Genomic DNA, 23189 nt, shown 5'->3' with positions numbered 1-23189 from the left:
CTGTCACCTCTGCTGAGCCCTGCGAGGTCTTGGGGTCGCTGGGTGTGGCTGCAGGGGGTAGGGGGCTGTGGGTGACCCCCACCCTGTCCTGGGGGGTGACAGGAATGGAGCCAAAGCTCCCTGGATGCCACCAGCTCCTGGGCAGGGAGCAGGGACAGAGGGCACCTGGGCAGGGCTGCGCCTGCATTTGCCTCTCTCACCTCGATCCCCCCACCCCATCCCATCTTAAACCCCCCACATCTGACCTTACCCTCCCAATTCCGTATTGTACCCCACTCCTGCCTCTTCTCACCCCATCCTTCCCATCCCGTATCACCCCTGCCTCCCACCCATCCCATCTTACCCCTGTCCCATTTTATCCCTCCAATTCCATCCCACCCCTGAATTCCATCCTAGCCCTCTCCTGCCTATCCCATATTACCCCCTTTCTCACCCCATCCCATTTTAACTCCGAATTCCACCCTAACCCTCCCCTGCCCGTCCCAATTTACCCCCCAGTCCCGCATTGCCCACCCCACCCCTTCTCGCCCCGCCATCGCAGCGTCCTTTCAATTTACATAACCCCGCCCACTCCACCATTGGCCACGCCCCCTTTCTCCACTCCCGCCCTCTCCTGCGCTGCCCTCAGCGCCCCGCGCCCTCCGCCAGGGGGCGCCGCGCCATGGGCGTGTCCTCGCCGGCCGCCCAATCAGCGCCGCGCCCGCGCGTGGGCGGGGCCGCGCCTGCGCTCAAGGGAGGAGCGGCGGCGTGGCCGCGGCTCCGGGCGCGCCTCGACGGGACCGCCATGGACCCGCCGCGGCGCTTCTGCCCGCCCGGCCCCGGCCCCGGCGTCCCCATGGCGCGGGGGCTCCGCGGGCTCGCCGCCTTCTCCCCTCGTCTGCCTGCTCCCCGCCCCGCCCAGCCCCCACCCGAGCCGTCGCCGTTTCCCGCGATGTTCCGCGCGCTGGGCCTGGAGGAGCGGCCTGTGGAGAGGCCCCTGGGTAGGTGCTGCTGGTGAGGGGGCGGAGGGGCCCGGCCGGGCCTCGTTCACCGGCTCACGGTGCCCGTGCTCCCGCAGGTCGGGGCGGTGCTGGCGGTGAGAAGGCTGCGGCTCCGTCCGGCCCGGTGCAGCTGCAGCAGGAGGAGGAGGAGAAGGGGCCAGCGCTGGCGGCGCTCCCCACGCGTGGGCAGTGAGTCCCCCACACCCCTAAACCCTCAGTGCCCACCCTCCTCTGGGTCCTTCTCCATCTTCCCTGTCCCTCCTTCTGTTTTGCCCCCATTTCTCCTCCCCTTCCATCCCCTCTGTCTCCCCCTGCCCCGTATGTCCGTCCTATTCCCTTATTCCCTGCTTTCCCCATCTCCTCTGTCCCTCCTCTCCCTTTATCCCAAAAACTTGAGCCCCCCAGGCTGCTGTGGGGCAGGAGAAGGGGATTTCAGGGGCTCGGGGTCATCGCTGGGGGTTTGCAGCCGGGCCACCCCCAGCGTGTCCCCGGGCTCACCCTGTCCCCCCCGGGCATGCAGGATCCTGTGGAGGGGCAGAGGGATTGCGCTGCCCCCCAAGCCTGGAAAAGCCCCCGCTGTGCCTGCCCTCTGCCCACCCGGCCCCCAGCCCTGCCCGACGCCTGTGCCCACCCTGGAGACCCCCCAAGCTGCTGCCAGGCCGTAAGTGATGCCCCCCAGGCCATAAGTGATGCCCCCCAGCCCCAGTTTTGGGGTCCTGGTGCTGTCAGGGCACTGCTGACCCCCTGTCCCTCGCAGGACACAGGAGACGAAGCCGGCGGCCAAGGGAGCCACCGTCCCCTTGGGGCTGAACTTTGTGAAGATCCACTGCCAGAACGAAGCTGTTTACCAGTACCACGTCACCTTCAGGTGAGCATGGGGGGCCGGGGTCCCCCACAGCCCTTCCAGGGTCCCCCACAGCCCCTCGAGCTTGGGGTGTCCCCAGCAGGACCCTCTGTGGCCCTCCTGCTGTCCAGGCTGCCATGAGGTGGAAGGGTCCTGGCACAACAGGAAAACTCCGGGTTTTTGCCTTCAGGGGGGGATTTCTGGGGGGCTGAGCGTGGTCTGGGGAGGGCAGAGGAGGGAGAAAATCCCCTGTGTGCCCCCAGCCCCGAGGTGGAGTGCAGGAGTGCTCGCTTTGCCCTGCTGAAGGAGCAGCACGCCGTGACCGGGGACGTGACGGCCTTCGACGGCTCCATCCTCTACCTGCCCATCCGGATCCCCAAGGTAAGGGCTGAGGGGGTCTCACCCAGCTTGGGGTACAGGGGTGCCCCTGTTCTGGGTGGGAGAACCCCCTCTGGCCCTGCCAAAGGTCACTGTGAAGGCTCGGAGGAAGGACGGGGAGGAGATTTCCATCAACATCCAGATGACCAAAGTCCTGGAGCCCAGCTCGGATCTCTGCGTCCCCTTTTACAACGTGGTGTTCCGCAGGTGAGAGACCCTCCCCGAGCTCCAGGGAGGAGATCCCTTCCCTCCTCCTTCCTGCCAGTTCTCATCCAGTCTGGCTTCTCCTGCTTTTTCCTCCTCAGGGTGATGAAAATCTTAAACATGAGCCTGGTTAAGAGACATTTCTTTGAGCCTGCCCAGGCCACCAGTCTGCAGAAGTACAGGTGGGTGCTGGCACCGTCCTTCCCACGGGCTCAGCCCTGTTTCCCTGGCAACCTGGAAGCTGGGAAGTGTTCCCAGGTCAGCCTGACTTTGGGGCTGCTGTTTGGAGGAGTTGGGAGATGAATCCCTGAGTTCTGGGTGTTCTTTGGCTGCTCCGGGCTCAGCCAGGCCTCTTTCCCTCTGGCTGCAGCCTCCACATCTGGCCGGGATACGCCGTCAGCATCCGGAGGAAGGACGGGGGGCTCTTCCTCATGGTGGACGCCATCCACAAGATCATCCGCAGCGAGTCCGTGCTGAGCATGATGTGAGGGGAGCCCCACAAACCCCAGAGCTCCGGGCTGCTGCAGGAGCTGCCTTGTGCTCGGGAGGGCACAGGAAGGGAGCGTTCAGTGCCTCTCCTCCTCTTTTCCCAGGAAAACCATCCACTCCCAGAACCAGAGGACGTTCCAGGATGAGTGCATCAAGCAGCTGGTGGGGAGCGTGGTCATGACCCGCTACAACTACCGCACCTACCGCGTGGATGACATCGACTGGGACAGGACCCCCAAGGACACCTTCACCACGGCCAGCGGGCAGGAGATGACCTTCATGGAGTACTACAGGTGGGCAGGAGATCTCCTTGGTGGGGTGCTACAGGTGGGCAGGAGATCTCCTTTGTGGGGTGCTACAGGTGGGCAGGAGATCTCCTTGGTGGGGTGCTACAGGTGGGCAGGAGCTGCTGGGTGGTCTGGTGGGAATGGGAGGGGCTCCGTGCCCGGAGCAGGGGGATTTGGCTGCCCACGGCAGGGGTTTGGGACTGGGTGTTCCAAACCCAAATTCTGTGGTCGTGTGACTGTGCTGTTTTTCCAGGAAGAACTACGGGGTCACCATCAGGGAGCTGGACCAGCCGCTGCTCGTCCACAAGCCCAAGGAAAAGCTGATGCCTCATGGGGGGGTGAGATCCACGGGGCTGCTCTGGGCTGCTCCAGCCCCTGGGGAGAGCAGGGATTCCCAGCCCCTGGAATGCTGACGGTGCCTGTCCCTCCCTGCAGCGCCAGCTGGACTTGGTGCTGCTCGTGCCAGAGCTCTCCTTCCTCACCGGGATGTCCGACCTGCGGAAGAACAGTCGGATGCTGAAGGTCAGAGCCTTCCTCACCCCCTCATCCCGGCTTTCCCGAGCCTTTGGGAGGAGCCCCAAGCCCTCCCTCACGGCTGGCGCTGTGCAGGAGGTGATGAGGGAGATGGTGCAGAGCCCGCAGCAGCACTACCAGCGCCTCACCGGCCTCCTGCGCCGCATCCGCGACAGCCCGGACGCGTCCCGGGAGCTGCAGCTCTGGGGGCTGTGCCTGGACACCGACATCTTCAGGGTAAGGCCTGGGGGGCTCCCTCCTGCCTCCCCCGGGCACTGGGGGCAGCTCTGGAGGTCCCTGCTCTGTCCAGACCCAGGGTCACGTCCTGCCCGTGGAGAGGATCAACCTCCGGCACCGCTCCTTCCTTCCCGCCGAGGACCTGGGCTGGCACCGGGAGGTGGCCAGGGAGGTGCCCATCGCCGTGGTGAGCAGCAGCCTCCTCCTCTTCTCGAAGCTGGGATGGGTTTTCCTGAGCACTGGCCCCTTCCAGCACGAGCCCTTCCCTTGTTTGGGTTGGATTTGAGCTCCAGCCTGTTTTTCCCGAGGAGCTGGAGGTACGTGGCTGTGGTGGCTGCTTTCCCACCTTGTCCCAGGGTGGAGGGAGCCTTCCACGTGCAGGAATTGGATGGAATTTGATCCAAACTTCTCTTGGGCTGCTTTGCCTTTCCTAAATTCCCCTCTGTGTGCTCCAGATTTCTCTTGGGCCACTTTCCCTCTCCCAGATTCCCCTCTGTGCTGCAGGTTCCTCTTGGCCCGAAATTTCCCTGTCCCAGGCTGGTTTCCCTCTCCCAAACTCCCTGCTGTGTTCCAGGTTCCTCCAGGCCCACTTTTCCTCTCCCAAACTTCCCCCCGTGCTCCGTGGGTTTCTCCTCTCCCAAACAGGGACGCGCTGCGTGGATTGGGAGCCGCGGGAACGCCCCCAAGCCCACGGCCTGTCCTGGCCTCTCTCGCAGGTCTCCCTCAATTCCTGGGTCCTGATCTATCCCAAGCGCCTGCAGCACCTGGGCAAGGACCTGCTGGCAGCCATGAGGAGCAGCTGCGGGGCCTTGGGGATGCAGGTGGGGCAGCCCACGGTGCGGGAGCTGCACGACGACCGCATCGAGACCTACGTCAGGATCATCCAGAGCTCTATGGGGAGCCAGGTGAGGAGTGGGGACGTCCCTGGGGGTCACTGGGGAGGTGGGAGGGGGGCACCAGGGTGGGGCTCAGCCTGGGGAAGAGGAGGTTTAGAGGGACCTTATTTTTCCCTAAAAATCCGTGGCAGGAGGGTGGAGTCAGGTGGGGGTTGAGAACAAAGGACAGGACAAGAGGGAGCGGCCTCAGGCTGTGCCAGGGAAGGCTCTGGTTGGACACCAGGAGGGTTTTTTTCCTGGAAAGGTTTGTTAAACACAGGAATGGGCTGCCCAGGGAGGTGGGGGGTCCCCATCATCCCTGGAGCTGTGGATGTGGCACTTGGGGACGTGGGCTGTTGGTGACCTTGGGTTTGACTCAGTGGTCCAGGAGGGCTTTTCCAACCCCAACAATTCCACGATTCCCCTCAGGACAATGTGCAGCTGCTCCTGTTCATCATCCCCGGCGGCCGGGACGACATCTACAGGGCCATCAAGAAGCTTTGCTGCGTGCAGACCCCGGTGCCCACCCAGGTGGGCTGGGACCCCCCATTCCCGGGGACCCCCATTCCCGGGGACCCCCCATTTCCCAGGGTTCCGTGGCTGTTTCCAGCCTCACTCCCAGGTGGGCTGGGACCCCCCATTCCCGGGGATCCGTGGCTGGCTCCAGCCTCACTTTTCCCTGTGTTTTCCCTCTCCACAGGTCATCAACTCCCACACCCTCTCGGGCCACCCCGGCAAGATCAGGAGCGTGGTGCACAAAGTTCTGCTGCAGATCAACTGCAAGCTGGGCGGGCAGCTCTGGGGGGTGGATATCCCACTGGTAAGGCAGGAAAACCCTGGGAAGGGGCCTGGGATGAGCCTGGAAGCTCTGAGGGGGTGAACTGTGGGGGGCACGGGCTGGATGAACCAGCTGGAGGATCAGGGTTGGCTTCTCTTGGGTGTGTGTGGATCCCTTGGAGCTGGAGGGATCCGAGCCTGGGGGTGTCTGGCTTATCCCTAAATCCCACCTGGCTGTTTTGTCCTTTCCAGAAGCAGCTGAGGGTTCTGGGCACTGACATTATCCTAAATCCCACCTCTTTTCCCCCTCTCTAGAAGGAGCTGAGTGTTGTGGGCATGGACATTTTCCCTAAATCCCACTTTTTTCCCCTTTTTCCAGAAGCAGCTGATGGTTGTGGGCATGGACATCCACCACAGCCGGAGCCAAGGCATGCGCTCCGTCATCGGCTTCGTGGCCAGCATGAACCAGTACGTGCCCTCCTGGGAAAGGGGGGACGGTGTTCCCCTGCTCTGCCCTGGGAATTGCAGGGTTTCCCACCCCAAAATCCCCTTCCTGGGCCGGGAAGGGGCTGAGAGTGCTGCTCTCCCCGAGCTGCTGCGCCCAGCACGGTCTCCCTGATGTGTTTTTGTTGGGAATTTCTGGGGAAAACCTGGGAATACCGAGCCAGGGCTGGTTTGGGGTTGCACAAGGCCTGGGTGGACTTTGCCTGGTGCTGAGGGGGGTTTTTCCTGCTGCTCATTCCCCTTCCACCCCCAGAACCCTCACCAAGTGGTACTCCAGGGTGGCTTTCCAGATGCCCCACCAGGAAATCGCCGACAGCCTCCGCATCTGCCTCTCCCAAGCCCTCAGGCGCTTCTACGAGGTGAGGCCGACCAAAACCACCCTCAGAGGTTTCAGATTCCTTCAAAACAAAAGGGAAAACCTCCCAAACTCCCAGCCTGGGTACGTGCGGGGGAGCAGAGCTCGCTGGCAGCCTTTGGACTGGATGTGGAGCCGGCACAGCTCATCCTTATCTCAGAACGTGCCTGGGAGCAGCTTGCTCAGAGGGAAGTGCCACGTTACAGCTCCCAAAGGCTTGTCCCTTGTCCCCAGCGTGAGAAAAGCAGCCTGTGACAGGGCAAGGGCCAGGAAAAATCCCAGCTCTTGGGGTTTTCCTGGAGAAACTGTGGCTGCCTCAATCCCTGGAGGTGTCCAAAGCCAGCTTGGAGCTAGCTGGGATAGTGAGGGCTGTTCCTGCCCATGGCAGGGGGTGGGATGAGATGATTTTTAAGCTTCCCACCCAAATCAATCTGGAATTCTGTGATTAATCAAACACAGCCCCCTCCCCAAGCTGCATTTTTTGGGGGAGGGTCTCAGTGTGGGTGAAATTCCCATCTCCATCCCTGCACACCCAAACTCCTCCTGAGCAGGGAACATTTTCCCACCTCCCTCAGCCAATCCTGTGCATGGCAGGGAGGTAAAAAGGAGCTGATTTTCCCCCTTTTCCCCCCAGCGGAACCATTCCCTGCCCATGAAGATCGTGGTGTACCGGGACGGGGTGTCCGACCCCCAGCTGGACACGGTGCTCAAGTACGAGGTGCCCCAGCTCCAGAAGAGCTTCCAAACCTTCCAAAGTTACCAGCCCAGCCTCGTGGTGGTGGTGGTGCAGAAGCAGCTGAGCACCAACTTCTACTCCCTGAAAGGAGAGGAGTTTGTGTCCCCTCCCATGGGCACCGTCATCGACCACAGCATCACCAGCCCGGACGGGTGAGAGGCAGGGCTGGGATGGGGTAAAAACCACCCTGGGGAGGGAAAAAAAAACACCCCCAGGGGGAAAAAATAACCTGGGTGGGAAAAAAAACCAAAAAAAATGCCCTGGGGTAGAAAAAATCCACCCTGGCTGTGAAAAAAAGGATTGTGAAACCCCACCCCAGGGTGCAAAAAAGAATGGTTGTAAAAATAGCCCAGGGTGCAAAAAGAACCTTCAGGGTGCAAATAAAATCCCTAAGTGCTGAGGGAATTGTTTTAAAAATAGCTCAGGGTGTTGGAAAAAAATCCACCCCAAGGTGTAAAAAATTGGTGTAAAAGCCTCCCAAAGTGTAAAAAAAAATGGTTGTAAAGAAACCTGTAAGGTTTATTATAATTTATTGTTTTTACAAAATCAGGTGCTCTGGGGTGTAAAAACACCTTGAGTGCAAAAAACCAAAAAGGTTATAAAACCATCCCAGGGTGCGAAAAAAGCCCACAGTGAAAGAAAAATGGTGGTAAAAGCACCCCAAGGCGTAAAAAAATCCCTGTGGAGTGCAAAAATGAAACTCTTGGGGTTCAAACCCACCATTCTGGGGTTCAGAGATGCAGAAATGCTCATTTTGGGGTGGAAAAACCCCTAAAATTGGTGTTTGTTTTGCCCTCGCAGGCAGGATTTCTTCCTGCTGGCCCATCACTCCCACCAGGGCTGCAGCGTTCCCACGCGTTACACCTGCGTGTGGAACACAGCCAGCCTCAGCTCCGAGCACCTCCAGAGGTAAGGGGGGTCCTGGGCCCCCAAAATCCTCCCTGGGGAATAGGAGAGACCCTCAGAATCATCCAGGGGAAAGTGCAGGAATTGCAGAGTTCCTGAGATCCTGCAGCCCCAAAAATCCTGAAGAGGGAATGGGAGGGACCCCCAAAATCCATCCTGGGGAATGGGAGAGAGCCCAAAAATCATCCAGGGGAAAGTGCAGGAATTGCAGAGTTCCTGAGATCCTGCAGCCTAAAAAATCCTGAAGAAGGAGGGGGAGAGACCCCAAAAATCTTACAGAGGGAATGAGAGAGACCCCCAAAATCATCCAGGGGACAGTGCAGGAATTGCAGAGTTCCTGAGATCCTGCAGCCCCAAAAATCCTAAAGAGGGAATGGGAGGGACCCCCAAAAATCCTCCCTGGGGAATGGGAGAGAGCCCAAAAATCATCCAGGGGGAGGAGCAGGAGTGCCAGAGTCCCTGATTATCCCACAGACCCCCAAAATCCTCAAGAAGGAGGGGAGAGACCCCAAAAATCTTAGGGAATGAGAGAGACCCCCAAAATCATCCAGGGGAAAGAGCAGGAATCCCAGAGCCCCCCCAGTATCCCACAGCAGGAGGAGCAGCCTGGTGTCAGGGTGGGGACCCAAACAAGACCCCCCAAATTTGGGATTTTAGGGTAAATCAGCCCCTGGAGCAGTTTGGGGAGGGGGACAGGTCCCAGTGCAGGCACTGGGCTGAGCCTGCTGCTCATACTGGGTGAACTGGGAGGACGTGGTTGAGGCGGATCCCACACCTGGCTCACCCCTGGCTCTCAGCCTTGAGATAAACACACCTGGGAGCAGGTTCTGGGAGGGATCTGGACCTGGATCCATCCCCATTCCCAGGAATCCCAAATCCCAGTTCTCCCAGGGACAGGGACACCTGGGAGGGATCTGGACCTGGATCTGTCCCCATTCCCAGGAGTCCCAGATCCCGTTTCTCCTGTCCCAGGCTGACCTTCAAGCTGTGCCACCTCTACTGGAACTGGCCTGGCACTGTCCGTGTCCCTGCCCCCTGCAAATACGCCCACAGGTTGGCACTGATGGTGGGACAGATCCTGCACCAGGAGCCCAGCGCCCACCTCATCGAGCAGCTCTTCTTCCTTTAACCTGCCAGGACCTGGATTGCATTGGGAAAACCGGGATTGCACTGGGAAAACCGGGATTGCACCTGGAATTCAGCTCCTGTTGCCCCCCCCCAGACTGGGGATCTGCCTTAATTCCCTGTTTTGGTGTTAATTTATTCGTTGTTTGTTGGTTTTAGGGGATGCTGGGGATTGCAGCATCCCAGAGCTGTGGGTTTTTTGGGAATTCTCTCCTCGTGGGGATGAACCCAAAGGAGTTTCCCTCCCAGTAAAGGGGGTTGAGTTAATGAGCCCCCAAAGTGCTGCTGCTCCCACAGCTCATCCCCATGCAGATGCTGGATGTAAATCCCAAAGATTTCAGGGGTTTTTTCCCTCCTTCCCCAGTTTTCTTGCGTTTCCATGTAGGTTTAAAGTTGTTTTCCTGGGCTTTTTTCAAGCTGCTGTTGAACAAAGCAGCTCCAGTTTGGCCGGTTCTCCCGTCCTTGAGGAGTCACTGGTTTTCCAAGGAGAATTCTTTGTGGATTCAGGTCGTTACCGCAGGGAAAAGTTTTGAGTTTTCACCTATTTTAGGTGCTTTTTTTTTTTTTTTTTTTTTTTTTTTTTTTTTTTTTCTTCTTCTTCTTCTTTAGTCAAGGGAAGTTGGAATTCCCTGATTTTTCTCTAATCTGTAACCGGTTTTTCGGTTCATTCCAATAAAATCCTTGCAGGCAGCTGCTCCCTGGTGGATTTTGGGGGTGCTGGTGGATCCTGCCCCTCGTTCCTGGGATGGAGCGGGGTCGCTGAGGGGGGGTCGCAGCAGCGGTGCCACCACAGCTGTCACCTTGTGCCCCGGGTTAATCATTCATCCCCGTTTATTTGCCAATCCCGGCGGACTTTGGCAGCCGTGGCCCAGCCTGGGATGGGATTTAGGAACAGATCTTGGCCCTGGGGCTGCCGGGCTGGGGATTTGGGGGTCCCCCAGCTCTGCCTGAGCTTTTTCTGTCCCAGCTTTGCCTTTTCCTTGTCCCTGACAGCTCCTTGGCACAGGGACGGGAGCCAGGACGGGTCTGGCTGCCAGGATTTGTCTCCCCTTAAGCTCCCCCGGCTTTTCCAGGGGGTCCTTGGGGTGCCCCAGCCCCACCCAAGGGGATGTTCGGTGCTGTGACCCCTCGGGAAGGGGCTGAGGGTGGTCAGTGCTCCCAGGGGGTGTTTGGAGGGTCCTTGGGGTGCCCTGTGCCCCTAAAGGGTGTTGGGGGAGGCCGCGTGGTGCCTCGGGGGGGTTTGGGGGATCCCGGGGGTCCCTTGGAGGGGTCCTCGGGCCCCTCAGGGTGGGTGCTCAGGGGGTTCCATGGGGTCACAATAACCCCCGGTGGGTTTTGGGGGGGGTCCCGGTGCCCCAGGGGGCTGTTTTGGGGTGATCCCAGGGGACGTCTTGGGGCAATTTGGCAATTTGGGAACGTCCCAGATGGCACGTTCAGGGGTCCCGGGGTGGAATTTTTGGGGGGGGTCTCGGGTGGGATTTTTTGGGGGGTCCCGGGTGGGATTTTTTAGGGGGTCCCGGATGGGATTTTAGGGGGTTGCTGGCTGGGATTTTGAGTGTCCTAGGTGGGATTTTTGGGGGGTCCCGGGTGGGATTTTTGGGGGGTCCCGGGTGGGATTTTTTAGGGGGGGTCCCGGCGCTGCCCAGCGGAGGGGGCGTGGCCAAGGCGGCGGCAGCCAATGGGAGCGCTCCCCGTGCCCGCGGCCGCGCGTGCGCGCTGCGCGGCCCCGAGCGGCGGCGGCGGGAGCGGGAGCGGAGGTAGGACCGGGATAGACCGGGATGGACCGGGAGGAACCGGGACGGGCCGGGATAGGAGCGGCAGCCCTGCCGTGCCACAGCGAACCGGCTGCGGGGACGGGCCGCCGAGGGGAGGGAGGCAGCGGAGGGGGGGAGCGGGCTGGGGCCGGCTCCGAGCCCCGGATGGGGATGGGGGATGCAGGGAAGGATGCAGGATGCAGGGAGGGATGCAGGGTGCAGGGAAGGATGCAGGATGCAGGGAAAGATGCAGGCAGCGGCTCTTTAGGGCTTGGGACCGGTCCAGCGGCCTGGGGGCAGCCATGGGGGGCTCGTTTTGGGACAGCCCGTGGGGTCTGGGGCAGGTGAGGGTGCAGGTAGAGGTGGGGTCTGAGGTGCAGCACCCCGTTATGGGGTGCAGGACTCTGTTTTGGGGTGCAGGGCCCAGTTCTGGGGTCTGACACCACCGGCGGGAGCTCTGGGACCAGGCAGCGGCGGTGGGATGGGGCAGGGACTGGGGGGCAGCAGCAGCTCCGCTCCGGGGGGCTCCGGGCAGGGCCGGGGGGTCCGTGTGGGGTGGGATACCCCGGGGTGTGCCCCGGGTTCGCTGCCCCTCTGCCCGCCCCGGGGCCTGCGGGCTGGCATCGCGGCAGAGCAAGGGTCCGGACTGTCCGGAGTGTCCGGAGGCTCCAGGGGCAGCCCAGGCTGTCCGGGCCCGGGAACGTGTCCGCTGCCGGCCCCGCAGGGCACGGGAAACCCTCCCGGCTGCTGCAAAGCCTCCGTGCCGCAGCACACGTGGAGCGGCGTTTGCTCCGGAAGGAGCCCGGGGCAGCAGCGGGGGGGTCCCGGGAGGGCGGGATGGGGGGTTGGAACAGGGGGGGTCCCCGCTGCCCCCCTGCCCTGCAGGGTCGCCCCAGCGCGCTGTCCCTGCGCGGGGCTGACGTCGCCGGGGTCATGCTCGGTTCTTGCTGCCGGCGTCACCTTCCCGCCCGGAGCGGGGGGGCCGCGATGTGCGGATCGCGGCCGGGATCGATCATCTCCGGGAAGTGAAGCCCGGGCAGCTGGGAAGGGCTTGCCCGGCCTTGGGAGCTGCGCGGTGCTGTCGTGGCTGCCGGGCACCGCTCCCGGGCACGGCCCGCCCTGCCGGGCATAGCCCGCCCTGCCGGGCATCCGTCCCTCGCCGTGCCAGCGGTTCGGCCCCGTGCCCCATCCCGATAAAGTAGGTCAGGCGCTGGCTCCGGGCTCCGGGAGCGCATCCCGGTGGAAGGACGCCCTTGAAGGTAGCGGGCAGGAGGCCGGGGGGCTCCGGGGCTGTCGCAGCTGGCGCTGGGGATGGCGAGGGTCGGGGTTCTTTGGGTGTTTGCAGCATCCCGTTAGTCGCGGGATGCTGGGCTGGGTGTGCTCGGCATTCCCGCAGGTCGGAGCCCCCCGGGATGCCCCTCTTTGGGCCCTTCTCTTCCGCAGGGGCGGCTCCTCCACCGCGTTCTGCCCTAAAACGGAGCGAGCCTGTCCCGGCGCTGCCCGCCTTTCCCTGGCAGCAGGGCCGAGCTGAGGTCCGGTTTTTCCCCCCTGGGTGTATCCGGCTCAGCCCGGCTTTGGGAGAACCCCCCGGGAGGGATTTTGGCAGCGGGCAGAGCTGCGTGCCTTGGCACGGGCCGAGGGAGCGGGACCGGGGCTACCGGGAGCGCTCGGCTGGGACGTGCGGCCAGCCGGGACAAACCTTTGGCACGGTGGGCTCTGTGCCAGCACCTGTGGGAGCCTGGGTGTCCCTGTAGCCCAGGAGGACCCACCTGGAAGGGTGGATTTGGGATGGGGAGGCAGAGGAAGGGGCTGGGCTCGCTGGGGGATGCTGAGGAGGCAGAGGTGCCTCGGGTCCCTCCAGCCAGCAGAGTGTTCCCAGCATTGCTCTGGGTGGGCTCCTTCCCTCGTTTTGGGAAGAGAGGGGTTAAGTCCAAGCATCCGAGCTAAGCCCTGGCAGGAGGAGGCTCAAAGCTCCCAGAGAACAAAGCTCCCAGAGTGGTGGTAAGCTGGTAAAACCTGGGGGAATGTGGGAGCCTTCAGGGGGAGGGGGGTGCTGGATGGGGAGCGGGGTCCTGCGGGTTCCCCGGCAGCCCCTCGGCGTGGAAATCCTGGCCCCAGGTTATTTTTGGAACAATTGCTTGGCCAAGCTTCAAAAATGTCCTGGTTTTTGGAAGAGACTGGAGCCTGTGAGCCCTCAGCACGGGCCAGGCACTGCAGGATGTCCAGGGCTGGGTCTGGAGCACCGGGAGCCCCTGGGAGGGGGAGCCAGGGGGATCAGGAGGTGCACCTGGAACCCCACACTGGGATTGGGCTGGCTGCTGCACTGATGGAGGCAGCAGATTTTTTATTTTCTCCTTGTGGATCCCAAATTTGCCGTGCACTTTTCAGGGAAGCTTTTCCAGGAGGGCGGCCTGAGCTCCAGGCTCTTGGGTGCCTCCCAAGGTGGACGTGCAGGTCGTGCCTGGCATTCCCCTCTTCCCTGAGCCCCTTCCTTTGCACCCCGGGGCTGTGGCACCCCTCTTTTATCAACTCCCGGCACATATGAAAGGGACAGAGAGGGCAAGGATTGATTCAGGGCAAACACTATAAAGGCTCCTACAGTTAGAGCGGGGAAGCACTCGGTTCATGGTAATTATCCTGGTTAAATTATAACCTAAGGAACAGGCCACCTCTGTCCCCGGGGCTCCTGTGTTCCTCTGAGCGCTGGCATTGAGTTCCTGGAGGTGTTTGTGTCCCAGCCCCGGTGACACCGAGGGGACCAAGGGCTGGGGCGTGACTCCTCTCCCCCGCAGAGCTGGATTTGGGGCTGGCACAGCTGGATTTTGGCCCAGCCCTCCTCTCAGCCCTGCCTGCTCTTCCCAGGGGTCCCCGAGGTGCTGCGGAGCTGGAGAGCCCCCGGGAGCCGTGTCCTGGCAGCGCCCCTCGGTGAGTGAGGGTGGGGAGGAGGGGGTGGTCCTGCATGGAGGGATTGTGGAAAAACCCCGAGCTCTCCTCGGGATCTGGGTGCTCCCAGCACTGTTCCCCCTTTCCCTGAGGATAAATCCTCCTGCGGGGCGGAGGAGCCGCGGTTGGAGCGCCGGGAATGCCAAAGCCAACAGCGTGGTGTGGTTTCTTTCTCTGCCAGCATCCCAGAGGCACCATGATCCCCACCGGGGGCCCCCGGCGCTGCTGCCTGCTGCTGCTGCTGCTGCTGCTCTGCCTCCTGCCCTGCCCGCGGGTCCGGGCGGGCCGGGACAGCGCCGGGGTGTCCGCGGCCTCCTTCCTGCAGGACCTGCTCCAGCGCTACGGGGAGAGCCAGACCCTGAGCCTGAAGCAGCTCAAGGCCCTGCTGAACCGCCTGGACGTGGGAGTGGGACACGCCAACGTGTCCCAGACACCTCAGCAGCGCCTCAACCTCTCCCGGGTAAGGAGGAGACCCCCAAAACCTCCCTGCGGACCCCCAAAACCTCCCTGCGGACCCCCAAAACCTCCCTGTGGACCCCAAATCCTCCCTGCAGACTCCTGCAGCCTCCCTGCGGAGCTGTGGGAATCCCAAGGTTTCTGTCCCTTCCCTCCCGCAGTGCTTCAGCTCCGTGGAGCTTTTTGCCATCCACAACCTGAGCGAGGGCTCCCCTGTGGGGCACAGCGAGTTCAAGGAGTTCTGCCCCACCATCCTGCAGCAGCTGGAGTCGGGGGCGTGCGCCTCCGAGAACCTGGAGAACGAGGAGAATGAGCAGACAGAGGAGGGCAGGCCCAGCTCAGCCGAAGGTAATTGGGGTGCTGGGGGGGCCACGGGCACTGCCTGGGCCTGGGCACGGAGCCTGGGGGCATCAGGAGCAGCTGGTCCCCACTCCTGGGAATCCTGACGGAGTTTTCCTCGCTGTGGATCATGCCGTGGTTGGTTTTTGGATAAGCTCTGTGCCTCCGGGATAGCTGGAGGAGGAGGGGGCTCTGCTGTGAGTTCCCCTGGGTGGGAGGGGGTGACCCAGCCCCGCTGCCCTCCCTGCTCGACCAGATCCCAACAATGCTCAAGGTTTTTGATCAGCTGCCCTGAGCACAGCTCAGCTTCCCCCACGCTGGGCTGGCTGCGGAAAACCTTTTCCAAAGAACGCAGTGGCTTCATCCCCACCTTCCCTGCACCAAACACGGTGGTTTTGTCACAGCTGGAGCATCTGGAGCACGGGGAACAGCCCTGGAGCCAGCCTGTCCCACCTGCCCGAGGCCGGGCTCTCCGAGAGCCTCGGTAATGTCTGGCCCTCGTTTCTTCTCGTTCCGCAGCGTGGGGCTTTGGTTTTCTCAGTGTGTCCATGATTAACGTGGCCTCCCTGCTGGGGATCCTCATCGTTCCGTGCTCCCAGAAGGCCTTTTTCAGCCGGGTGCTGCTGTTTTTCATCGCGCTCTCCATCGGCACGCTGCTCTCTAACGCGCTCCTCCAGCTCATCCCAGAGGTGCGGTAGAACGTCCCTGCCTCTCTCTCCCGCCGCCGGGGCAGCTCCCCGGGCGCCCTCTCCGCCTCCACCCCGCCGAATCCATCCGACCCCTCGTCACCCGAGGCTCAGGGCTTGGCTCAAGGGCTCTGCAGGGCTTTTCTGACCCCTCTGAGCACCAGGAAACCATCGGTGTCCTCTGTCCCTGCTGCCTCTGAGGAGTGGGAATGTGCTGGGAGAAGCTGTTTGCTCCTGCTCTGTGCTCCCAGGGGTTTATCCCTTGGAGGAATGTGCTCAGCACTACTGGCATGAGCCAGAGGGGAAAAAAAAAAAGTGAAATATCCATGAAAATATGATCAAATATCCATAGAAAAGCAAGGAGAACAGCCTGGAGAAGCGCCAGCTTCCTCTGGAATCAGCCTACTTTTACAGATCCTTTAATTGCCTTTTTTTTCCGCCCCTCCCTGATTTCCCAGCCCGATGTTCTCACAAGGGTTCTGGCTTCCATGAGGTTTCCTGGTGCTCTGATGGGACCGACAGAAATATCGCAAATTAATTGTGTTGTAATTGCGCGGTTCTGGAGCTGGAAAAACCCACCTGGCTTGGAAACCTTTGCAACGTGGTGCAGGTGCCTGCTCAGAGGATGAGCTGGATTTGGCACATCCAGCCTCAAAATTCCAGTGGATTTTTCCAAACCCTGGCCTGTTTTGCTGCCGGGCAGCGAACGCCTCACCCATCTGGCAGCGGGGTGATTGTCCAAGGCTCCTTTTCAGCTCCAGAACTGCAACTTTTATTTGCTGGACATGAAAACCAAGCGCCTCCAGTTCCTGATCTGCCGGAGTTACGCTCCTGCCCTGCTGCACATCCCAGCAGGGACCGGGGCAGGGCAGGGACGGAGCGTACGAGGTGCTCGGGGGACCCGGGCGCGCTGTGGCTTGGGAATTCTCCTGGAGCAGAGCTGGGACGTGGCCTGGCCATGCCAAAAACTCAGCCGAGATTCCCAAACCTTCCCAAAGCCGCCCAGCGCGCCGGGTTCGCCCTTGGGAGGCGGCGCCGGATGAACAACAATCACTAATGAATGTCCTCTTCTCTCCCTCCCTCCTGTCTGTCTGCCCTGGATTCCCTCCCCGCCCGTCCCCACGTTGATCTCGTCCCTCCCCGTCTCCCGTGTCCCGGGGTGGGTCTGGCTCTGCCAGTCTGGGGTTACGGTTTCCTCTGCGTCTCCGTCATCTCCCTGTGCTCGCTGGTGGGAGCCAGCGTGGTGCCCTTCATGAAGAAGACCTTTTACAAGCGGCTGCTCCTCTACTTCATAGCTCTGGCGATTGGAACTCTCTACTCCAACGCCCTCTTCCAGCTCATTCCCGAGGTAGGGAGAGGCCTGGCGGGGCTGGGCTTTGCTCTCTCTCTCTCTGGGGCTGTTTCTGGGCGCTCGCTGGCTGGAGAAAGGGAAGGTGCCATCGGAGGGGAGCCCAGAGCGAGGTATGGAGGGCTGGGAGCCCCTCGGAGCTGGAGTTTGGAAGGGAATTGCTCCAGGGAGAGATTCTCCAAGCAGGGAATCGTTGTTTTATTGCCTTTTCTGGCTTTTTCTAGCCCTGGAGGCAGGTCCTGCCATGCAGAGCAGAGCCTGGTTTTGGCAGGTGCTGGATCCTGCCCCTTGGAGGGGGGAATGAGGGAGATGGAAGGTGCACAAAGGTGTTTCCTGAGCTCTTCCCAAAGCAGCTGCTCCTCAGAGAGAGCTCAGAGCTGTGTCACCCCTCCAGTGTCACCTCAGGGGCAGAGGCAGATGAAGGACACTGCCAGGGCCTGCTCCTCATCCTCTGCTGTGTCCCCTCCTGCCTGCAGGCGTTTGGCTTCAACCCTCAGGAGGATTATTACGTGTCCAAATCCGCTGTGGTGTTCGGGGGCTTCTACCTCTTCTTCTTCACGGAGAAGATCCTGAAGATGCTCCTGAAGCAGAAGGACCAGGTGAGGCAGAGCAGGGGAGGGTGGGGTGGGGAAGAGCAGGAATTTTGGGATTGAGGGATGGGAGAGAAGAGAGATATCGGGATGGGAAACAGCAGGGATATTGGGGTGGCTGGGTGAGAAAGAGCAGGAATTTCAGGGTAGGGGGGCAGGAAAAAACAGGAATATCCGGATGGTGGGGTGGGAAGCAGCAGGGATATTGGGGGTGGCATGGTGGGAAAGAGGAATTTCCAGAGGGTGGGGTGGGAAACAGCCGGGATATTGGGGTGGCACAGTGGGAAAGAGAGGAATTTCCAGATGGTGAGGTGGGAAAGAGCAGGGATTTGGGGCTGACTGACAGCCCTGATCCTGCAGCACCACCACGGGCACAGCCACTACGGCCCCGAGGCTCTGCCCTCCAAGAAGGACCGGGAGGAGGGGGTGACAGAGAAGCTGCAGAACGGGGACCTGGACCACATGATCCCCCACATCACCAGCGAGCTGGAGTGCAAGCCCCCCTCCGGGGATGAGAAGGCCGTGGTGGGCTCCCTCTCTGTCCAGGTGAGCTCCTCATCCCGTGGGATGGCGGCAAAATCCCACCCAAACCCCAGTTTTTCACCCCAAACCCTCTGGGTGCTGTGGGAACAAACATCTCCACGATGGTTCTCCCATCTGGGGGAGGGATCAGCGACCCCATCGGGGTGCTGACCCCCGTTCTGGGGTGCTGACCCCCCGTTCTGGGGTGCTGACCCCCGTTTTGGGATGCTGACCCCCGTTCTGGGGTGCTGACCCCCATTTTGGGGTGCTGACCCCCGTTCTGGGGTGCTGACCCCCGTTTTGGGATGCTGACTCCCATTTTGGGGATGCTGACTCCCATTTTGGGGATGCTGACCCCCGTTCTGGGGTGCTGACCCCCCGTTCTGGGGTGCTGACCCCCATTTTGGGATGCTGACCCCCGTTCTGGGGTGCTGACCCCCATTTTGGGGTGCTGACCCCCGTTTTGGGGTGCTGACCCCCGTTTTGGGGTGCTGACCCCCATTTTGGGATGCTGACCCCCGTTTTGGGGTGCTGACCCCCGTTTTGGGGTGCTGACCCCTGTTTTGGGGTGCTGATTCCCATTCTGGGGGTGCTGACCCCCGTCCTGGGGTGCCTGCAGGACCTGCAGGCCTCGCAGAGCGCGTGCTACTGGCTGAAGGAGGTGAGGTACTCGGACATCGGGACGCTGGCCTGGATGATCACCCTCAGTGACGGCCTCCACAACTTCATCGACGGCCTGGCCATCGGCGCCTCCTTCACCGTCTCCGTCTTCCAGGGGATCAGCACCTCCGTGGCCATTCTCTGCGAGGAGTTCCCCCACGAGCTGGGTACGTGGCTCCTTGGACCTGCCCCTGCTCCCTCTCGCTCTGGGATCCGTCCTTTTTTCTGTCCAGAAAGGGAAATTTTGGGGTGGAATAAACTGATGCTGCTGAGGGAGAGGAGGGGGGGAAAGGGAGGGCTGTAAAGTGCTCTGAGTAATCGCTGCTCTAAAAATAACGAGGTAATATGATGTCTGAGATTTAAATTTAGATGGAGGCATCTGAAGACAAAAAATAAAAAAACCCACCCTCAACACCTCGTTGGTTTGGGAAGGGGGAGGCAAGTTTGGGTGGGAATGTCTGGATTTAGGGGCAGTGGAGGGGTCAGTGGAGGGGAGGTGGGTTTGGGTGGGAATGTCTGGATTTAGGGGCAGTGGAGGGGAGGTGGGTTTGGGTGTGAACGTGTGGGTTTAGGGACAGTGCTGTGGTCAGTGAGTGGGAGGCAGATTTGGGTGTGAATGTCCAAATTTAGGGGCAGTTGAAGGGGGAGGCGGGTTTGGGTGTGAATGTCTGAATTTAGGAGCAGTGGAATGGTCAGTGAAGGAGAAGCAGGTTTGGGTGTGAATGTCTGAATTTAGGGGCAGTGGAGGCGGGTTTGGTGCGAGTGAATTTAAGAATAGTGGAATGGTCAGTGAAGGAGAGGCAGGTTTGGGTGTGAATATCCGAATTTAGGGTCAGTGTGATGGTCAGTGCCATCAGCCACAGGGAGCCCACACTTGAGCTGGCACATGCTGTGATTTTTGGGGTGTCCTGTGCAGTCCAGGGCTTGGACTCTGATCCTGTGCGTCCCTTCCAGCTCGGGATATTCCAGGATTCTGTGAGTTCAAGCCGGTGTTGCCCTGATGCTGCTGACAGCCCTTCCCTCCTCATCCTCCCATCTTCCTCTCCCCCAGGGGACTTTGTGATCCTGCTGAATGCTGGCATGACCATTCGCCAGGCGCTCTTCTTCAACTTCATCTCCGCCTGCTGCTGCTACGTGGGGCTGGCCTTCGGCATCGTGGCCGGCAGCCACTTCTCTGCCAACTGGATCTTTGCTCTGGCTGGAGGGATGTTCCTGTACATAGCACTGGCTGACATGGTAAATCCTGAACCCCAAATCCTGGGATTTTTTTCCTAGGAAAAGCTCTGCTTGCCCTCAGCTTGCAGGCCCGGCGGGGTTTGCTCTGTCCCCTCGGCACGTGCAGATATTTCTGCTTTGCTTTGCCTGGCTGGAATCCCCGGGATGGGAGGGTGCTGGAGGTTTGCTGAGGAAGGATGGAGCTGTCACTGAGCCCTGCCATGCCCATTTTTACCCCGCAGTTCCCTGAGATGAACGAGGTGAGCCGGGAGGACGAGCAGAACGGCAGCGCCCTGATCACCTTCGCCATCCAGAACGCAGGGCTGCTCACGGGCTTCACCATCATGGTGCTGCTCACCATGTACTCGGGGCAGATCCAGATAGGGTAGGACCAGCCTGAGCTGCAGCCCTGATCCAATTTTTCCATGGGGTTTTTTTTTGGGGGGGGGGAAAGGGTTTTTTCTTTTTTTTTCTTTTTTTCTTTTCCTGCTGCAAACATACGACGGTACCTGTGCGGGCACTGACGTCACACTACAGGAGAGACATTGCTTTGAAAGCTATTCCATGGATTTCTTTTCTGGTTTAAGGCTGAGGGGAGTGGAATGCCCCTTCCTATAGGACTGACCTGACTTTTTCCAGTGTCGTATCCCTTCTCTCCTCGCCTCTCCCAGGAAGGCTGGAATGGGGAGACAGGAGCTGCTCCAGCCGTGCTGCTCCTCTCGTTGTGCTCGGAGCATTCCCAGGGCGCTGTCCTGACCCCTCTGGGGGTGTGTGATGGGGACAGATGGGGACAGACCCTTCCCAGGGCGTTCCTCACAGCCCTCAGAGCTGTGCTCTCAGAGGAGGAGGAGGAGGTTCACGGTGTCACCATCACCCGACTGCTTCCGCTTCGTTTCAGCCCGGACGCTGCCCTGGCAGGAGCGGGGTGAAGAGGGCAGGGGTTTTAAAGCACATTTTGGGTGTCAGTGCTCAGAGCAGAGGACACCAAACTGTGCTGGAGTGTCCCTTGGGCTGCTGGGAGAAGGCTGCCAGGATGCCCTGACCCCCCTTCGGTCCTTGCTGCTGGAACTGGGGACAGATCCCAACTCTGTGAGGGCTGGTGAGAAGAGGATGAGAGCAGAGCCCTGCCTGGCCGCAGGCTCCAGCCCAGGGATTTCTGGTGACACCTGGGAACAGCCACCAGCGTTTAAACAGTGCTGAGGTTCAGGGTGGGGTGGGGGTTCTTTTTAAAAGCAAAACTCAGACTGTGAACCTCTTGAGGTTGCGTGTTCCCAGCCTTAGGGAGTAGCCAGAGGAGGGTGTTCCAGGCACTTCCCAGCTCTGCCTCCGGGCTGGCGTTCCCCAGATTCACTAGGTGAATTACTTATTATCATATTGATAAGGTTGCCCACCCCACCCGTGTTGCTTGAGGTTCCCTCGCACCCCTGTTGCCCCCTCGTCCCGTACCTGCTGTGAGCTGGTGGCTGTGTGGATTCAGGGGGATCCCTCGTGGTTTGGGGCTGGATTGGGATGGAGGAGAGGTGCAGGTGCTTTGGCAGTGTTTGTGAAGTGTCCTCCTCCACTCCCCACCTGTGCAGGTGTGTGGGATGTGCCAGGGTGGTGGCCCACGGTGGCACCGTGCTGGAGCTGAGGCTGCCACACCTTCCCTGAGGAAAGCAAACCTGAGGCTGTGCCAGGTGTTTTTCCTGCCCGTTATTCCAGGTGTTTTTCCTGCCCGTTGCAGGACAGAGGGACTCAGGCTCAGCACCCCTGGCAGTGCTGTGCCCTGGCTGGATCGCTGGAATCCCTGAATTCCCGTAGTTCCCAGCTGGGTGATGTTCTTCCTAAGCTCCCAGCAGCTGTCACCGAGCCCGTGGCCTCTGGCACTGCCAGGATCCATCACCTGCACTCTCGGTGGCTTTTCTAGTCTGGGCATTTGTCCCCTCAGCACCCCCTGGCTCTTGGCTTTCTCCTGCCCCCCAAAACCTAAATACCAACTTCTGGAGGAGCAGGGAGCCTTTCTGGGATCACCCGAAGGTGCTGCATGGTCCTGGGGTGATCCCCTCAAAGAGATGCGGGCTCTGCTTTGTCCCGTGTGGTGTCTCTTGTGGATTGTCACCATAAGTCACTTTTCCCTCTGGGACAGAACAGTGCTGGCTCGGGCAGTCCCTGTGCTGCTGATTCCAGGACCAGAGTGGCACTGGAAACACTTTTTCCTTGCTTGAGAGAGCCGCAGCCCCGGCTGACTGACTCGATGTGGAAAATGTGAGTCCTTTCACTGGCACAGGTGCCCTCTCCTCTCCTCTCTCTCAAGGAAGCACTGGGAAAACACCACGTGGCTGGCAGGGCACAGGGCACGGGAACCGCATCCCAGCTGGAAAAACCTACGGGGGAGAAATCGCGGGGTTTGTCCCCTCTGGGCTGTGCCTGGGAGGTCCCCAAGAGCTGGGAAGTGGCAGAGAGCAGGGCTTGGCTTTCGTTCCGAGTTTATCCCTGTCTCCTGAGGAATCTGCAGGAGGTTTGGGGTGTGGGGAGGGTGAGGAGCGAGGCTGCCCTGCTGCCAAGCAGAGCTGCTGTTCCCGGCTGGGCAGGCTGGCACTGCCAGGGGGACAGGGCTGGGAACCCACCCCGATCGGGCTCCTCGTGGATCCTCACCCGGCTGGAAGCTCAAGTTCCATCTCAGTATTTCAATTACAACTCAGGTGTTGTAGGAGAGAACGCGCCGAAGCGAAAGAGCGTTAACTTAAATGTCACGTGAATTGTACAGATATTTGTAAAATTCCATAAATAAAATATATTCTGTAATGACGGCGGGGTGCTCCGGGCGGTGAAATCCTCCGTGCTGCTGGCTCAGGATTTTTCCGAGGGGCAGGACTGGGTGATGCAATCCCGCTTTTTCCAGCTGGATTCCCGGGCTGTGCAGTGCAGCCCCGCTGACGGAAGGTGGCACTGACAACCCCCAGCCTGCCCGCATGGCACGGCCTTTGCGGCTACAAAAACCCTGCCTTAATTAAATATCTTTTATTTTTAATTTTTTTTTAATTCATCTGAAATGTATTTCCAAGCCCTGCTTTGGCTGGGAGGTGTGGGATTCCTCTCCAGCTCACACTCCTGGCAGTGTTTGTGTCCTTGTTTTCCCACCCTTCATTTGGGGGAGAAAAAAAAAACCAAACTTGGCTTTTCTGCTTCACCTTTTTTGCCTTTTTCTACACCTTTCCCCGCCTTCCCTGCGTCTGCCAGCTCTGAGCAGCAAACTCAATTTTTAGAAACTCTGTTGCAGCTAAAGAAACCAAATCTTAGCATTGTGAAGTGTTTTATAAAAAAATGTTTTATTAAGCAAGGAAGGTCACTTGCTCCTGCTCATCAGCACTTCCAGGGGGCTTTGGGTGGGCTCTTTGCTGCTGCAAAATCCTTTTGTTTTGCTGAATGCCTGAAATCTGAGTTACCTCAGTGAAGGATGGAGTTGTGGATTCCTGGAATGGTTTGG

General features: G+C 60.3%; 3 protein-coding genes across 5 annotated transcripts in view; 2 read left to right on the top strand and 1 right to left on the bottom strand.

Annotated features, from left to right (window-relative positions):
• REEP4 (receptor accessory protein 4) overlaps window positions 1-23189 on the bottom strand; it is a 115103-nt gene that overhangs the window by 50015 nt on the left and 41899 nt on the right. The gene's annotated exons all lie outside the window — the stretch shown is intronic.
• On the top strand, window positions 614-9788 carry PIWIL2 (piwi like RNA-mediated gene silencing 2). The gene is made up of 21 exons (XM_063420105.1): window positions 614-980; window positions 1058-1169; window positions 1501-1641; window positions 1738-1848; window positions 2088-2205; window positions 2291-2409; window positions 2508-2588; window positions 2777-2890; window positions 3000-3188; window positions 3436-3520; window positions 3618-3704; window positions 3792-3932; window positions 4006-4119; window positions 4649-4837; window positions 5237-5338; window positions 5508-5627; window positions 5964-6052; window positions 6342-6447; window positions 7078-7331; window positions 7981-8088; window positions 9058-9788. The coding sequence occupies exons 1-21, from the start codon at window positions 662-664 to the stop codon at window positions 9212-9214; spliced, it is 2856 nt and encodes a 951-aa protein (XP_063276175.1). The 5' UTR covers window positions 614-661; the 3' UTR covers window positions 9215-9788.
• On the top strand, window positions 11945-22820 carry SLC39A14 (solute carrier family 39 member 14). 3 transcript variants are annotated; one of them, XM_063420002.1, is made up of 10 exons: window positions 11945-12223; window positions 13827-13889; window positions 14089-14367; window positions 14525-14711; window positions 15222-15391; window positions 17213-17335; window positions 17687-17872; window positions 18468-18675; window positions 19560-19744; window positions 19966-22820. In XM_063420002.1, the coding sequence occupies exons 3-10, from the start codon at window positions 14104-14106 to the stop codon at window positions 20110-20112; spliced, it is 1470 nt and encodes a 489-aa protein (XP_063276072.1). In that variant the 5' UTR covers window positions 11945-12223; window positions 13827-13889; window positions 14089-14103; the 3' UTR covers window positions 20113-22820. The 3 variants fall into 3 exon arrangements, with proteins under 3 accessions (XP_063276072.1, XP_063276071.1, XP_063276073.1); XM_063420001.1 differs by lacking the exon at window positions 15222-15391 and adding an exon at window positions 16567-16736 and having other exon boundaries at window positions 11990-12223; window positions 19966-22815; XM_063420003.1 differs by lacking the exons at window positions 11945-12223; window positions 15222-15391 and adding exons at window positions 12237-12965; window positions 16567-16736 and having other exon boundaries at window positions 19966-22815.

Source organism: Prinia subflava, chromosome 29, assembly GCF_021018805.1.
Source record: "Prinia subflava isolate CZ2003 ecotype Zambia chromosome 29, Cam_Psub_1.2, whole genome shotgun sequence".
In the NCBI taxonomy this organism is placed as follows: domain Eukaryota; kingdom Metazoa; phylum Chordata; class Aves; order Passeriformes; family Cisticolidae; genus Prinia; species Prinia subflava.
The sequence above is the reverse complement of the archived record's forward strand: the minus strand, read 5'-3'. Positions and strand labels throughout refer to the sequence as shown.

Excerpts from the sequence above, each read along its gene's own strand:
- SLC39A14 (XM_063420002.1), top strand. The coding sequence starts at position 14,104 with ATGATCCCCACCGGGGGCCCCCGGCGCTGCTGCCTGCTGCTGCTGCTG. Across the intron at positions 14,368-14,524 it reads AGCGCCTCAACCTCTCCCGG|TGCTTCAGCTCCGTGGAGCT; the intron begins GTAAGGAGGAGA and ends TCCCTCCCGCAG. Across the intron at positions 15,392-17,212 it reads TCCTCCAGCTCATCCCAGAG|GCGTTTGGCTTCAACCCTCA; the intron begins GTGCGGTAGAAC and ends TCCTGCCTGCAG.
- PIWIL2 (XM_063420105.1), top strand. The coding sequence starts at position 662 with ATGGGCGTGTCCTCGCCGGCCGCCCAATCAGCGCCGCGCCCGCGCGTG. Across the intron at positions 1,849-2,087 it reads CAGTACCACGTCACCTTCAG|CCCCGAGGTGGAGTGCAGGA; the intron begins GTGAGCATGGGG and ends GTGTGCCCCCAG. Across the intron at positions 5,339-5,507 it reads AGACCCCGGTGCCCACCCAG|GTCATCAACTCCCACACCCT; the intron begins GTGGGCTGGGAC and ends CCCTCTCCACAG.